The sequence below is a fragment of the Colias eurytheme genome, chromosome 2, assembly GCF_061535395.1.
Source record: "Colias eurytheme isolate Ceu_HAF_F1 chromosome 2, ilColEury1 Martin Lab GWU primary, whole genome shotgun sequence".
Classification (NCBI taxonomy): Eukaryota; Metazoa; Arthropoda; class Insecta; order Lepidoptera; family Pieridae; genus Colias; species Colias eurytheme.
In genome coordinates, this window is record NC_142981.1 from 8857051 (window position 1) to 8875172 (window position 18122).

Here is an 18122-nt window from a genome sequence, read left to right on the forward strand (position 1 = left end):
TTGATTTAACTTAACTTAGTTTTTCGTACCTAGATATAATAATTATATTAAGTAAATAAACAGTAAAGGTAAGGCACTGGTTGAAGCAACGAAGTTAAGGTTTATTAATTATCGGATAGGCTATAATATTATTTATTAGATAAGAATTCATATAAACTGAATTTTTACTTCGAATAAACGTATAAAATGAGATTTACTACATAATATTACGTATATTATCAAAGACTTTTCTCAAAATGTATTCAAAAACTATTAAAAATCATTTAGTTCCGAGTTTTAAGAGTTATAGATGACTAGCTGTTCCCCGCGGTTTCACCCGCATTGCTCCGCTCCTGTTGGTCTTAGCGTGATGATATATAGCCTATAGCTTTCCTCGATAAATGCGGTATCTAACACCGAAAGAATTTTTCAAATCGGACCAGTAGTTCCCGAGATTAGCGCGTTCAAACAAACAAACAAACTCTTCAGCTTTATACAATGTAATATTAGTATAGATTAGTATAGATTTTACATAGAACTACGTAGGTATATTATAACTAAGATTATAACAGTTAAATAAGATAATAAAGTTATTTTAAAAACAAAACATTACGATTTTTAACATCGATTAGTTAAAGGTAGTAGTAATTCCAAGCGCAATGAAGGCATAAATTAAAAAAAAATTAGTACTTAAATCTTACTTTAAATTTTTCTTTTATAATAGCAGTAAGGTTTATAAAATAATTGTGGTTTTATTGAAATTTGTATGTGGTAAGTATATAGGTGTTTTTTCAGATTATAAGCTTATTTACGCGCACCTACCTATATGATACATAATATTTGACTATAACATTAAGTTAAGTGGGTCAGGAGCAAAGTTAAACTCAATGTTTAGTACCTATAAAAATCTAGGTGCCTACATTAAAACTATGCCATTAGAGTTATCGCTTTGTCAACAAGCTATCTTATCTTTTATTATCAATAGGCGTGGGAGCAACATTGCATTCGCCTTTATTCATTTGTTTCATAGTAAATTAACTCTTTATTTGTTATTTTTCATTTAAAATATTGTCTAGGAAAATACGTTAAATCAAAACCACAATGTGACTGCCAATAAAAAGTAAAAGAATGGCTGAAATGTAATCATAATTTGAAAGTTATTGTAGTATATTTTGGTGAAGATGGGAGTTTGTGAATTAGATAATGAAGTGTCTGGTGAAATTTTGGGATGGAAGCTTCCAGCTTGGCAAGCGTTGTTGTTACATCGTGTTTTCCCCTCTTGCGGGGGATTAGTAAATTATCTCTTCATCATTTGTTTTGACTTCGCTTTGGTATATGAACATTATCAGAATAAAAGTAATGTGTGAGTATTCAACCTTATTTACATTGTAATGTTGTTGATACGAAATTTTTCGTGTTTAGACTGTGGAAAATAAATAGATAATGTACCTTTACGTCGCTATTATTACTTAGCCTCAAATCTCAATAGCAGTATAGGTAGTTAAATTTTGATTTAAGTACTAGGTAGGTTCCTACACCTGACGTCCTCGGCTTCCCGCGTACCCGTGGTTCTCGGGTATATATTATCTTCTTAGCGAATTTCATACAAAATTGATGGTTATTTTGTATGAAAGTGTAAAAGCATCCATCCATCCACCCCAACAGACTTTCTCGTTTATATTATTTTAAACAATAATTATCTAATATTTTAACGTCAGTAGGAATTTAATCTAATAAAATGCCATTCTGAGCGAATTAAATAGTACCTAAGTACCTATCTAATTAGAGTTCGAACTCTAGGTTAGGCTCGAGCTTCGAGAATGTATATATCCAATTTGTTTTAATTGATATTAAAACATATTAGATATCCAATATGTTTTAATTGATATTAAAACATATTGGATAACAAAAACAGATTCTCTATCTGATGATAGATAATTATACGTACAGATCGATTCAAACTTAATGGCGGTTCGGAAGTTAGGTGCAGGTGCGAGTGCGGGTGCGCACAGGTCCTTTATCGTCCCGCTAATATTATATCTAAAATTATTGTTTTCTGCGCATCGTATCGTACCTTCGATGTTCCGAGCCGCCATTAAGTTTGAATCGTACTATAGGGACATTGTCTTTAACACGTTCGCTGCGGCACAGATATATCTGTACTTTCCATTACTGCGTTACGGGTCGTTTTAAACCTTGTCCTATACCAGAGATTGTGGCGGTACGAGGCATATTAAACCCCACCGCCCGTAGGAGACCAAAATCCTTTTTTTGGCGCCAAATAAGACAAAGTGTGCGGCTTTTGTCGTGATTATTATTAACAATGAGTTCATTAACCTAAATCTACCGCCGCCCGTGGTTAGATTAGTTAGTTTAGATACTATGGGTAAAATAAAATGTGGGGTCTGATGTACCCCATACCGCACTGAACAATAGCAGTTTTTCATATAATTTAGTGATGGGAAAAGAAATATCGATTTTATTTAATTGTATTTATTTATCAAACTTATGGATGTTTTTTATTAAAACAGGCCAAACCAGAATATTGTTTGCAACCAGTGCATTCTGTGAGAATTTCCTTTACTTTTTTTGTCGGCCTTACGACTTGTTAAGAAGATGCGGAGTTTTTCGTAACATCCTACACATCTCCTCTTCTTTGATCCCTTTAAGAGATGATGTGCCTTGTTTGTTGGCTTGTTGACTTGGGCAAGAGTTAAATTTTGATGAGCTATACACCGATTGCCGGGTGTTTTGGATTTGCCGCTAGTTGATTCAATGAACAAACACACTAATAGTTATCATGATTATCAACCTATTTGAAGAAAGTTACTCAACATGTCACATTCACGTTTCTATTAACGGTATTTATTATAACGAGTAGTTTGAAAATTAGGTACCTGTATCCACATTCAAGTCCTTCTTTGTAAAAGCTTCATTAAGTTGTTCCACAAATAGTCTCGAATGCGTTGCACAACACTAACCGCGTGAAGCTAGCTTAGGGTGCGGTACGAGGTGCGCGGTGGTACGAGGTGTTCGCAACCTCGTTCCGCACTGTGTTAGAATTTTTATTTGTTCAGTGCGGCACGAGGTCTAAGAAACCCGGTATTAAGGTCGGTATACCATTGAACTAGGAATCAATAGCACATCTCAGATATATAGATATCACTTTCCTACACTGAACCAGATGGAAGTTATGCCTCCCGCACGACAGAGAAGTTTAAGTTTTTTCCTACCGCTATAACGACGAGACACGGACAGGGTGTTTCAAGCCCTGTTTCGCAGCGAACGTGTTAAATACTGTTTTTGTTTTTCTTCCTCAGGTTAGCCGTTTTCTGCTTGATAATAATATTCTTACCAGCTGTAATATCTCTTGTTTTTACTCTGGCGTCTCCACCACCTACATTGCTACCAGAAGATCACACATTTCATGTGAAAATAAATTCATCTGACGTCAGATGGATTTTTATGCAACTTGGGAATGCTATTTTCTTTCCCATTGCTACCATTGGCAGGTAAGATATTTTTAACGATTATTAAAAAAAAATTAAAAATCTTTTTCGCTACAGCACAGCTATGGTTTGAGCAAAAGAATCACTTCATCACTTATGAGCATTGTGAAGAAAAAAAAAATGATGCCAGCGAATCATCGGTCACTTTTTTATTTTTCGGATATTTAAATGGTCATTCGCAAGCCTACCTAATTATTCTCGAATATTACCTACCTTTATACTTTATACCTTTTACTATCCTTTTAGATTACGTGTTGTGAACCAATCTGGCTCATTCTACATTTTGTAAATAAACTGTTTTTTCCCTTGAACACAAGGGTTATCATAAAGCTCTTGATTCGTCCGAAGTTGTTCACATCGTAAGCGTGATAGTGAATAAAATATGTGCGTTTAATCATGCGTACATGATATTTACAGTCACGAACGAAACGACGTACCTACGACCGTAACTTTTATTGTTGTTGTGGTATGTTATATTATTTTGTATTACAGGTACAGTTACCTTATATTCTGGTGGACAGAAGCTGTGTTTGCAGCTCATTCACATGATGAAGAAAGAACGCAGGTTGCTCTTACAGAAGCGCGCGTCCCTTCTTCGGTAGAGCTATATTTATTTCTACAGGCGTTCGTACATTCAGCTCCACTCGCAGTCATAAACTTATTGGACATGATGTCCAATTACAGTAACCCTACTTACGACAAGAGTAAGTATATGTCTTTCCCTCAGTAATTTTTCTGTTAAATAGTACGATATCATTAACATACTTTTATTTTAAAGTGCTTCTTCAAGCGGTCAGTTTGGTCGCATCTTCGTTGCGAATGGCGAGTACTGCTACTCTATATAGAAGATTCGAAAGAGAAAAGATATGCGGCCGGAGATATCCGTGGAACATTAAATTCGACGATCAGATAGAAAATATACATAAAAAAGAAATAAATAATAGCATCGTCGACGAGCCCGTATACGAACCTATTATTCAAAGAAGAGAACATTTATCATCAAACACGCAATCGGATACCATAAACGAAAAAGTTAATAGTGATTTTATACAATTTTCTCCGCGTCATTCGTTGAGGATCTCATCGTTTTACGACGACGATTGCGATTGTGACAGTGATACAAGTTCAGATTACGTGCCACCGACAAATAAACAGGAAGTAATGGACAGCGACGACGAGTACGTCAGGCCAATATCGATTATAGATAAAGTGGCACCTCGCAGACGAGAAACATATAACATAGAACAGGTGAACGTGACCCCTCCGCCGCTGACGTATGCTCCGAGGCCGGGTTCTTTGGCGGTTTGGGCCGAGAAATTGGTTGAGAACGCGGAGTCGATTCCGGCGTGGCTGTCGGCGCCGCCGCGGAGGAAGCACGTGGAAGTGATCCAGGACGAGCCCGAGCTGCCGCGCCGCGTGCCGCGCTCGCGGGTCCGCGGGCTCGAGCCGCAAGACGTATCGGCTGCTTTCATACATTTCCTGGGCTGGTACGGATTCTTTATCGCGCGATTGCTCTCTCTAGCCGCATTTATTAACTTTTCACCCTTTTTCTCAATAATAGTTTTATTTATACATTACCAAATAATGTTACTTTTATTAATAGTGCCGCAAGCTCCCACCGTTAGGCGGGCGTTTTACATATTCCTGGCGTTCATTTATTTGTTTTGTTTGATGGAGTTCAAAATTCGTTTCCGTCACGTTCGCGTGTGGCACATTTTTTGGTTTCTCGTTTGCAGTGCCGAGGTTGTGATATTTATTTCTTTGTGGTCCACTATTGATAATCCATTACACAATTGGTGGAACTACTTTATAGTTACCGTCACTATTGCTAGCATGTTACTTAGTTATATGTTGTTTTTAATATATTTTTTAATACTTCAGCCTAGGGAGACCGTTGTACATGTAGATAGTATCAAAAGTAAATCTTTCAAAGTTAACAGACACACCATATAGTTAGATTCAAATGGATAAAATATTTGTTTTTAATATGAAAAATATATTGATGTTTTGCTTTGTAGGTAACTAAGAATAACTTTTTGCGTACAATTGAACATTCTAAGAATTTTGATTGAACACATCTGTTGGTTATAACGTGTTTACTTATTCTTATGGTTTTAGATTGTATCTACTTCTCAGTTCTCTTCTTCTGTTTTTATATGATTTTTATATAATATATTATTTCGGTACCAATTATTATACCACCTACTTACTTATAATATTGAATATTTTATTTGAAAATTATTATGATATTCAAAAATTTTCAATTTCATATTATTTATAATTAAAAATTTTTAAACTGTAAGTACAATATTCAGTTGGTAAGAATAAATTATCATTACATACTAGTATTTATGTATAATAAAAACTGTAAATTATTTTGGCTGTGAAATTTACCAGTAAACGAAATGATGAAACAATATACCTGCAGTTTGACATTTATGTTTTCCCAGTGCAAAGCGGCCATAAAACGTTACATAACATTTACTTATCTCGTCACTTGGCACTTCAGCAGAACACGTATGAAATGCTGTAATCCATTATTACGGACACTCCATGAAAGAAAGGTGCAATACATCTATAGAAGCAAACAACACTGATGTTACACTTCAAAGAAACTGCCTCTATTCACAACTGTGATTGAAGTTTGCCTTTTGGTCGTTAATGCTGCTTTTGATTTTTAACCGACTTCAAAAAAAGGAGGAGGTTATCAATTCAGCCGGTATAATTTAAATTCCGATCTTTGCGTTTGTGTAAGTATCTCTATACTGGTAATATGGCATTTATTCAGCATAATATAATATTTATGTGTAACCGAGGGGTCTAAGTTAAAAATATTTGCGTAGGAAACTTGAGCCTAAGTACTCATAAAAATACACAACTCAACTTTATCGAGATTGGGCTCGTTTGATTCGTGTTGAAAAATACACTAAAAAGTATTAAATAAAAATAACTGCGTTAAAAAAAACCGACTTCAAATGGCTGTTTGTGTTGGGTGATTGTGGTTGGTGTTTGGGACTGCGTTTGAATGTGACTTCGTTCGTTGAATGTGAATGTGAATGTGAATGTGTTTGGATTATAATATAGTGCGACCGCGACGGCCCAGAATTTATAAAGAACTTCGTCATTATTTAGAAGAATATGATGATGTTGAGTTTAGGACAAGATATCGTTTATCAAAACAATCGGTCTTGGAAGTATTGCAATTAATTGAATGATGTGATGTGGATGTGGATGTGGATGTGGATGTGGGTGGATGTGAATGTGAATGTGAATGTGAATATGTGAATGTGAATGTGAATGTGAATGTGAAGATGGGTTCGGGGGTTCGGTGGAACGCGGATAATGGAGCGGGGAAAGATCCATTGTCTGCGCGTTGGTGGCGTAAGCCTTCGTTCCAGCAGCCGCCAGCGAAGGGGGTTCTAGCGGTCGGCCTGGAAACGGGCATCTGCTGGGCGGGACACGCGGTAGAGTCGTAACTCGTAACCGTTCCCGCAGTTCCGTCCAAAGCAGCGCGATGGAACAGAGTGGGGTTTCAGTCGGTAAAAATCCGACATAACCACGGCTCCATCCCCGGGAGCTGGGGGTACCTATATAAGAAGATTTCCCCACTATAAAAAAAAAGAGACGTGTGGCACTCGGGGACTGCCGCGGTAAAGCTATTGTATGCTATGCCTTCAAGCCACACCTCCGCGCCCGTCGGAGTGGGGAGCGTGAGGTTTTTCGTTACGCAATTTCTGGATTCGGTCCCCGCGCTCAAGGCCCGCGATAGAAGCTATGCAATAGCTTAAAAAAGGGTAAGTATTTCTCAAATATATAATTATTTATGTAGAAAAAAATACCAAAAAATATTCAGCCTGTAGAAATAAAGTTTCATGTTGCGTGTATTACAGCCTCTCATTACCAAAATACCAACATATTCATATTTGTTTTTATTATATCCGCAGATTTAGATACGAGCACCTAATAATTGATGAGCCGTTGGTATATTTATTGGTAACTTTGTTCGGTCTTGTGTACATTTCAATTACGAAATTCTTATAACCCATTGAGCCCCAAGCGGCCCGATCGGTCGCAGACACAATAGATTTTCTATTGTGTCTGTACTCTGTGGTTCCGGGGCCTCAGTTACTACAAATATTATTAATATTTCTTCTCTTTTGTTTGTAAACATTAATGTAAACGCCGTTCGCAAAATTCTTCATGTTTATAAGTGTAAATGTAACGTGATATAACTTCATGGTATGCGGTGGTCGGCGGTCGGCATGGTGCTCGTCAGGTCAGCACCCTTGCTATATGAAGCTCTTTGTAGCTACACAATCGCCATTCATTAAGAGTTATTGAATATTACGTATCCCGTTTTTTCGCAACTATAAAAAATATTCGTTTTTCACAAATATTTTAAACTCTACATTCTTACTCGAAGTATCACTGTCACATTCGTTACATCGCTGAGTTTGCATTGGGACAGTTATTTCATTTATTCATTTATTGCATAAACTCTACGGTTTACACAAAATGTTCATTTGTTAGAAAATATATATTAAAATACTTAATGTAAGTAGAAATGATCATCGTTTGTTTGCTTCACAATACAAGAAACCAGTCATCAAATTACAGCTTAAATCTTCAGAATATATTAATCATTTCTGATTCAAAGAAAGGTATGTAATAATGCGAAACTGGTGAATCACGTTTATATTTCAATGCGTATATACGTAGTTATGTGAATAAACTCTGTAACGTCGGTAATCACTTTGATGATTATTTTTTGCTAATTTACCGTGGCCTGTCGATAGCAAGCCGGAGATGAGAGCGCAATTTGTAATTATGGTCAGACAGCTTTGACCGGGAAATGCATCTACACCGGCTTTCTTGTTTCGTTTCTACCTCTGCAGCATAGTCATTAGATTTAATAGAAGATTGTCTTCGTTATTTTCACAACAGAGTAAATAAAGACTTATAAATAAAATATCTTTAACATAAGATTATTGGTAAGTACTTTTCATATTCTAAATAAATAAATATACATGATTACATACATCATAATGTCGAAATACTAGAATTCTTGTACAAACGTCAGGTTCATTAACCCCCACGCTAAAATCATCAGTAAGTAATGTGTTACAAGCTCCTCCTACACATTTTACAAATAATATTTATGTATATTAGAAACCAATGCAGAAAGTTAATAAATTGTCAGTTGTACTTGACGGAGGCTGGGCCAAGGCCCTCGCATCGGCTTGTAATCCGACACCTCTTGTACTCAATCTTCTCTACTAATTTGCGGTTCCCTGATGTTACAGGGTTGTATTTTACAAAGTTAATTATGTGATTAATTCATTACTGCCATTTCTCCTAAAATTTATTATTATTTATAATTACCATTAGACATTGTAATTAATGATTGTTATTATAGTTTGCATTCGGTAAATATTTGTATTCACTATTGACATAAATTGAATAGTTTGTGTTTGTGTGTTTGACGTTTGTGCTTGCCTTTGTAAGAGTTCATAGGAACTTTCTTAGAAATTTATTACTTTTGGCCTTTGATTGCCAAAATAATTTAATGATTTCCATTAAAAACTTTACTAAATATCAAAAGAAACATAATGAAGTACATTTCAAAATCTAACTGAATGGAAATCGATTTTCTCAAAGTCACACCAACAAAAGCACTTCATTAAGTTACTAGTGGCACAGTCTATGTAAATTTTACAATGGAATTTGGTATTTATTATGTATGGTGGGAACCCTAGCGTCCAGGCCTGTGTGTAAAGAGGCGGAACCCTACAACGGGTTGCGTTGTGCCGCACGATAAATCGAACATCGCCGAGGACAATTTCGCTGTCCGCAGAGATCGACTTTCATGATATTGCCCAGATATGTAAGTTATTTCTAAGAAATCGCAGGGTGTGAAATGTTTAACCTTCTTGAATTTATTGTACTGTTGTATGAAGGTGTATTCTCTATGTAATTTAATATTTTATTATAAAGCCTTGGACCTGTTGTACCTAAGGTAACACGACGTCTTGTTTTAATTTTTAAGTGAAAACAGTATAGGCATCTAAGTCTACCACAGTGTTGACCACAGTTAATTTTATTTTAATTAAAACACTCGTCAAACTATTTCCATGAATATCATCCGCACAATACCTTTTCAACAATTAAATTCCACTCTTAAACTTCAAATCCTATTAAGCTTTGAGCAACCAGGTACTATAATATCTAAAGCATGCATAATTCCGCAAGACTAATAGGAAATACTACAAATAATAATCGGTCTCAATAACAACAAGCGATTTGTTTTGCATCTAGCACGCTTTGTGCGGTTACTGTAAATCCTACTTTAATAAACCAAGCCCAGTTGAAACAGTACACTCATATTCATTAACAATAATGCTTGCAATCTACACAGCTTCCTATCTAGTAGCGGACGCAATAGAAATATTATCTATTCGACTTATTGAAATTCTGCTTCATTCCGATAGTTTCGATCGTACAATTTCTCACGATAGGTAATTTCTGTTCTGTATAAATTATCAATTATATGCTATTTAGAAAATGGCAATGTTGCGCAGGTACAATTTTTATACATTCTATGCTTGTGTAGAATAATATATGAAGACAGAAATATGTTCGTATATAATTTATGTCTGTATATTTATTTTATCATGAGTAAATGACTCGTAATATATTATTTTATTCTTTGAAATAGACATAACATATTTCTGAGGTTTACATTGTAAGTGTACAGGTACCTACAATATGATTTACGTCTAGATATAGTGGAAATCAAATATGTAGAGTCGGTCTTCACGCATAAAGGGTTTTTTATTATTTTAAGAAGTATATTTTACATAATATCAGTAATAGAACTACTATTTTTTTAAAACTCTTAACAACTAGATGGATACATCTATTTTCCATGGAGCACTAAAAGCTCAGTAGTAGGTAGAGTTCACACCATTTCACAAATCACAAAAGAACAAGGCACAAAGTTCGAAGTTTTAATCATTAAATATCTACAGCTAATGTACAGACAATGTGGGGTGATAGTGTATCACGAAGAACGTGTTCCCAATGTATCCATTTCTGCGCAACACAACTTCAAGTACGATAAGGTAATTACTCTCCAGATTGACTCATGTAAACAAACACGTATAAAAACAAATATAAACATCAGCAATTTAAGTTCTATGAACTGTTAATATGGCGATACTCATTTTATGTCAAGATTTATCTATAATGAATTTTGTAATGTCATATATTTTCCGGCAACGACTCTATGATGTATAGGTACATATTCTATTAGATTGATTGCATTGTGATTGCTCTATATTCTTAGGTAATTAATGCAGGGATTAACATTGATCATTTTATTGAGCTAGGATTACAAAAATGTTGTGAATCTAACCTATGAATTAAAATTAAAAAATGACAACATTTCTATGGGAATGTTAGTTTTTCATCACTATATATTATTAAAGATTATATACCAATGCTATATATTCATACAAGCTAGGCATGAAGTGACGAAGTTTATTCCACCTTACCTTAACTACATATTTCATAAGATTTCTCTCATTTTCCCACAAGAGCGGTTAATTAATCATAGATGAGCTTTAGTTAGCGTTGATCAAAATAGGGATGTTTACATTATGATTTAGCTACATTACGGTTTGCGCTTGTTATTTGAGGCTGCTCAAACATTGAACTTTGTATCATTATAAACTAAATATAGAAAAACAATGGATTACCAAGATAAATTAATATAAGAAAGCTTTGCTGCAGGTAACGATATTGTCAAAAGCAATCGAAAGTGTGGGAGAATAGACATTGATAAGCAATAAATTAGAGAAGTTACTGTGGACGTCAATTGAGTCTTCGAGAGTCTTCGTGTGTGGTCAGTCAGACGGCTGATTTATAATCATTATAACATTGTAATGTCTTTAAAGAATAGATCAGTTAATCTCTCTACGTAATCACTTGCGTCATAGTGCCAAAATTGTTGGTACAATAACATGTTACTAAATTTAAAAATAACATCCAAGAGAAATAACTGAACGAAACACGCAATAAATCATACCTTTTTAAATTTCAAGTTTCCGAATTCTTTTATAAACTTTGTCAGTTTCCAAGCCACTTAACATAAATAACTGTGAAACTTACGACTATTTTAACAATCAACATGTACAGTCTACACATATTATTGTTAAATGCATTGTATTCTAATTTCTAACAGAACGCTAAAACACAGATATTTAACGAATAACAGTTAATTACTTCTTCGTTCTTGGAATAATTTTTGATATTATTTTTTTTATTTATTAGGTACAAATATTAAATATACTTAATTAGAAATTTCCTTTCATTTTTTTCGCACTAAATTCCATTAATTTTTCGATAAAAGACTAAAGCAAATAACTATAGGTAAACTTATTAGGGGCTTAGTTAATATGGAAAAACCAATTTATTCTACGGCTTGTCATTTTATAAGAAAATATTTCCATTAGGTACATAGGGTAAGGTTGCTCAAGTCGTACCCCCTAAGGAAATTATGCTATAATATTCAAGACAATTGAAATAATACAAAATAATCCACATTTACTGAATCTTTATTTAGTTGTCTATTATTAAAAAATCACAGAAACTTACAATGTTAATATTAAAATATATATTTTAACGTTTTTCAAAAACATACCTTCGGTACGAAAAAGGCACCTAGTTGCCTAATTCGTACCACATACAGCCTAAGTCGTACTTAGAAAATACACTTTAGTGAAGATATAATAAACTATATAGAAAAATTCTTAATAATAAGAGATCAATTTTAAGTAAGTTAAAATTACAAATAATTCAGTCTGAGATTAACTTAAGGAATTTTTAACAGGTACGACTTAAGCATTACTTATCTTTGAGGTTGAAAAATAAAATTACTAACACAACCTAAAAATTTTCTCCTGTTTGAGTATGTCCAAACGATTGACAGATAAGCATTAAAAATCGTTGTAAACAAAGACAAAATATAAAGATAACATTCCTGCCGTAAAAAGCTTATGAATGAGTCGTTAATTTTACATGAAAAGTGATAAAAAACTTACTTTTTGAATTATTTTCGCTGCACGAAGCCGACCACCTGACCACTTGTTTACGCTTGCTCGCGCGACTAAATAGTTCACGTTAACAACACTAGATGGCCCAATTCAATGGTATCAGACGAGATATTGGTGGGGTACGACTAACGCCGTGGTACGACTTGAGCAACCTTACCCTAACTACAAACGTAATAAAAAATTTAACGCATGCATAACTAGAATTGTAATTTTAACACTTCAAAGTAAAATATTTCATAAGTCGCTACAGGCTACGACCTATATCAATGGCAAAAGGACCCGCTATTGAAAATAAAATAAGATAACGTTCTTACAGGATAAAATAAGCAAGTTTTTTTATTACAAGCTTGGTAACTGCAAGCTATCATGATTGTTTCATATAATATGTACTAAAATAACAATTATCGCTATTTTTTTTCGAAAACAGTATCTATTAATTTACGCGACGCGGACGGTATCTATTTAGTAATTTGTGGTATAATCCTTAAATTAATAATTCGTTCCACATCCAAATGTAGACATAATCTTCCTCTGTTAATTAAAAAACATACAATTAGTGCTTGAAGGAAGATGACCTTGAATGACTTTTAATCATTTGACCTTATTCTCATACAAAGCTAGCTTGTTAGCGGTTCTGATAGATGTTTCTAATTATTATTGGTTCAATCGTTCTTTTCATGGTTTTTTGTTCATATAAGTTTGCAATTTGAAATCTGCTACAAATTCATCTTATAGAATTAAACACAACACAAGGTAGGTACCTACCTAGAGTAAGTAGTAAGTACATGTAAATAAAATTTATTTCTGTTGTTCGTGTTTTAATATTTTCAATTATTTATTTATTAGACCGTAGTATTTAAGTAGTTGTTTTTTTCTTCTTAAACTCTATTTTTACTTTCCTAGCTTCGCCCATCCGGCATAATATAACTACCGCTCCGCTAATGTGGGCATTGTGTCTCTGAAAATAAGTTAAAGGTAAGTGCGGATGGCAAAGGTAACATTGAGTTATAATAATTCATCTTTTTGAGCTTTATTTGTATTTTTTATGTAATCGGTGTATGTAGAACTATAAGTTCCATTGAATATAGTACACCGACCGTGATACAGTCTGAAGTTATGATCACAGAACTATATCGATTAGATATGATCCATTACACTTATTACTTACAATTTTATAATATGATAGAATTCACGTGTCAATCTCATAATATGTATTTTTGAAAAATATACAGGGTCTATTGGTATACTAAGCGCGAAGGGACTTGTAGTTTTGCATGTACTCTGATCACGTAAAAAATACTTAAACAACAAAATTACGTCAAAAATTTTTTGCTAATTTTTTCCTTAAAATCCATGTTTTCTTCTCTAGCTTCGCGCAACCGGCATATACCGCTTCTCTAATGTGAGCATTTTGTCTATGAAAACATAATCTTAAACGATAGCTCACGTGCTGGTGGCAAAGTTGGGCGGGTTGCTTGTTATGAGTGTAGATACACATAGAGTTTTAAGAATTCATCTATTTAAAAAAAAAATGCGTCTGGAATTTTTTACGTACTCAGTGTATGCAAAACTATAACCAACCTCCTTTGAGCTTAGTATACCTACCAACAGTGGGACACCCTGTATATGAGCTTTTTTAAATTCTAAGCTCTTGGTCCCAATGGTAGGTAGTAAATATCTTAACAATTATTTGAATTGTTTTTTTTATGGTAAGAATTGAAACAGAGTGAAATCAACAATACAATGTACCTTCCGTAGTATAAATTGCATCTGTCACTAGAAATCACTCGAGTTTTAGATTCAGTAGCCGCTGCTGAATTGATAGATAACGATTCGTATCATCAGTGATTATTATAACATGTGTATACGTGATCTGGAAGCCGTATTAGAAACAACGCTCCTTTACACGTAAGATCGATCAGTCATTGTAAGAAAACTATTGTGGTTCTCAACAATACTAACTGACCATGTCGTCGCTAGCGCAGCGTGCGTGCGTGACGGGAGCGACCTACATTGAGCCTTGTCTATTCACATCGCGGATGCCTTGAATAGTATTATCTATGGCAGAAGCTATTCGGTGAACTATGTGTTTTCCCACCATTTGAAAGACAAATTGTCTTCATTAAAAAGACGGATACAACAAAATGCATTCTTCTATTATCTTGAAAAAGTGTGTAAGTTGGTAACATATAGAGCTATATATACGTATGCTATTTAATGAAATGAATATGAATAATAATTTACAATATTTCTTAGATTATCTATAGTCATAATTATCATAGTTGTATCTATGAAATTGTTGGAGCGTGTAGCTATTAGTAAAACGACATCGAATATTGATTGCCTACTACAATTTTAACATAGATAGTTCTTTCTCAGAATCGAAAACCGCTTTTCGTACTTTGCATTGCAATTAGAGTTTATCACGGCGCTCAAGTTAATCGTGGCTCAATCAATTAGCGTGATTTGATTAATTTGAAAACAGTCACGCACTTGCGTAGAACTGGCCTACCGGATTAGATTACCAGTGTAAGTTGGAAATCGTGAGGAAAGCTTATATTTGCCGTATTCGTGTAGTTACAACAAACATTCCCAAGATAGAAAATATGCCATCAGTTTGTGATAGTGCTCCAGACAGACTATGATCTTATAATTCATTAATTCTGTTATAATTCTGACAATTTTGATAAATTATAATTAAAATATTTTATGTAGATATTTTGATATTAATACTCTAAATCTCTCTAAATGTTGTATTTTGTGATAGTAGGTATCTACATTTTATCTAGGTAAAGAGGAGAGTTTTTAGTTTTTATCCCCGGGCGGAGTCGCAACAAGTGGTTAGTATTGCACTTATATTTACATAACAACATAGTTATTTGTTACCAGATTTTTTTTCTATTCCTTAAAAATTTCTCATTTATAAAGCGTTTAAATGCAATAAATCAAAATATCAAAAGTAGCGCGCGCGCGGAGACCACGAGTAGGTACTCTGAATTCTACGAATCTCATCGATGCACCTACAAAAAGGAAATCTGTTTAATTTATTTAAATCATACTTTTCAGGAACACATAAGCAACCTTCTGAAATTTGCAGAGATAGCGGTCATCAGCTGTTTAGAAAAATATCAAGCGAAATAAAGACAAATTCGTACCTTGTTATTATTTGTATACGAATATATTCTTGACAAACTATTTAAATAAACCGTAACGAAAATTTTAGCCACCCACACTCTTACGTCAATCTGAATTTATCTCTTAGGTATACAGGGTGTCCCACTTTTGGTATACTAAGCTCAAAGGAGGTTATAGATTTGCATACGCTGAGTACGTAAAAAATACTTATAAAATTCCAGACGCATTTTTTTTTCGGATAGATGAATTCTTAAAACTCTATGTCTACACCCCTAACAAGCAACACGCTCAAATTTGCCACCCGCATGTGAGATATCGTTTAAGATTATGTTTTCATAGACAAAATGCTCACATTAGAGAAGCGGTATATGCCGTCTGCGCGAAGCTAGAGAAGAAAACATGGATTTTCAGGAAAAATTTAGCAAAAAATTTTGACGTAATTTTGTTGTTTAAGTATTTTTTATGTGATCAGTGTATGCAAAACTACAAGTCCCTTCGCGCTTAGTATACCAATAGTGGGACACCCTGTATAACTATACAGATACCAACAACTAACATAATATCGGAAAACAGGAATGACAAATGTAACCAAATTGAAAATCCCTCTTATTGTAATAATTGTCACATATTGTTATTTCAACATTCGTCCAGGATTTAAGCTTATTTTTAGAAGTAATTGATATTAATCCCATTACTTATAGATTTATAAATTTACTCATAACATCTAAATAAATATGTTAAGAGACCATTGACAAACAAGTATGGGGCGCTGATAATTAAGTGCCTATTAGGGCGATGGCACTCTATCACTCATTTAGCCGGTAAGTACTGTCTTTAACTCTGCGTTCCAACCAAATACGGGCAAAGGAGATAGTTTATCAGGTTCCCAGTAAATTAGTACCTTATTTATTATAATAATGTTTGCATATTTTACCTAATATAGCACAGAGCTCCTTTAGCCGAATACTTGTACACAATTAAATAATATTTTATCGTAACTGTATTTACACAATATTGAAGCATGAAAATATTCCAACAAGAACGGAATTGTCAACATTTTGTGTTGTTTCAGAATTGTTTTGTTAAAGAATTTATGATTACAAAATAAAGCTCATTATAGTACGGGTAATAGGCAGAAATAAATGGTAGACAGGCTCTATCTACCTACATTCATACCTACTTAAAATGTAAACATTATATTATGAAATAATTCAGGTAAATTTAACGATTCATCAAAATGAATTAAGATAAAATATCACTAAACACACGACGAAAATTGTAAATTTTCCAGCAACGCATTCGTTTTACGTGCCTTTACTATCGAGTAGGTAGTAGAGCGTATATCATATTGTTTGTAATTAGTATGTTAGTGAGATACCCGATTACCCATTAACGACGCTATTAGATTGTTAATGTGGGTTGTTTCTGTTCTTTATACTATTTAAACCCACTTTTATTTTATTAATGAAATAAATAGGCTAAATCACTGATGAATTTGACATAAAAATATGTAAGAAGAAGTAAAGACTTGATCATAATAATTTATAAATTGCAATTATTTCTCATGAAACTTAACGAGAATTGTTTCTTAAACATCAAACGTTTCCTGACGAATATATAATTAAATATTTTTTCTTACGCACTAGTATATCGTATAAATTCAAGCTTGCGTTCCCTCAGTAGCAGAAGGTCAATAAATCAGATTTATAGACTCTAATTTTACATTCAAATTTTTAGTAACCACTGCTGGAGTTATAAACCTAGAATAGTTTTTGAAGCAGTGTCAAAATTGGACTTAAAAGTCATTTTCTTATTTAGCTTTTCTCAAAATTAACATCGTAAAACAAAACTTGCTATTACATAGAAATAAGACATTTTAATGTTAATAATTATTGTACCCCTGCCCTGTAACGACGGCTAGTACCGAACTTAAATATATTATTTTTATAAATAAAACATATTTTCATCGAGCTCTACATTAAATACAACGTTTCTAATTTATTGCAAGCCGTTTATTACTTGTCTAATGAAATACAATCAAGATGTCCATTCATCAAAATTTCATCTAGTCTAGACTCTATGACACTTCTTAAAGCAAATGAATCGAACTAATATCTGCAAAGACAAGCATGTCGGCCACTCTTTCAATAAAAGCTATTAACGGATTTGATATTACAGTTAAACCAGTTAGACTGTCAATTATTTATAGATTAAATATTAGACAAACATGAAAATACAATTTATGTAACAAACTGCTAATAAGATTTCCGCCCGCGGCTTCGCCCTCTTTGTCTAAAATATAATAAATTATATATACTTGTACTAAAAACCTTCCTAGATTATCATCTATCTATTAAAAATACCCTATCAAAATCCGCGGCGTATC

At 33.7% G+C, this 18122-nt stretch overlaps 1 protein-coding gene across 1 annotated transcript; it reads left to right on the forward strand.

Annotated features, from left to right (window-relative positions):
- Positions 1-1007: 1007 nt before the first annotated feature.
- LOC149910565 (uncharacterized) lies at positions 1008-5685 on the forward strand. The gene is made up of 4 exons (XM_090108110.1): positions 1008-1342; positions 3300-3491; positions 3981-4192; positions 4267-5685. Exons 1-4 carry the CDS (start codon positions 1161-1163, stop codon positions 5439-5441), a joined length of 1761 nt encoding a protein of 586 aa, XP_089964236.1. The 5' UTR covers positions 1008-1160; the 3' UTR covers positions 5442-5685.
- Positions 5686-18122: the final 12437 nt, after the last annotated feature.

Bases quoted from the DNA above. Each gene is read 5' to 3' on its own strand.
- LOC149910565 (XM_090108110.1), top strand. From the start codon at position 1,161: ATGGGAGTTTGTGAATTAGATAATGAAGTGTCTGGTGAAATTTTGGGA. The intron at 3,492-3,980 runs GTAAGATATTTT...TTTGTATTACAG, and splicing joins CCCATTGCTACCATTGGCAG to GTACAGTTACCTTATATTCT. The intron at 4,193-4,266 runs GTAAGTATATGT...TTTATTTTAAAG, and splicing joins TAACCCTACTTACGACAAGA to TGCTTCTTCAAGCGGTCAGT.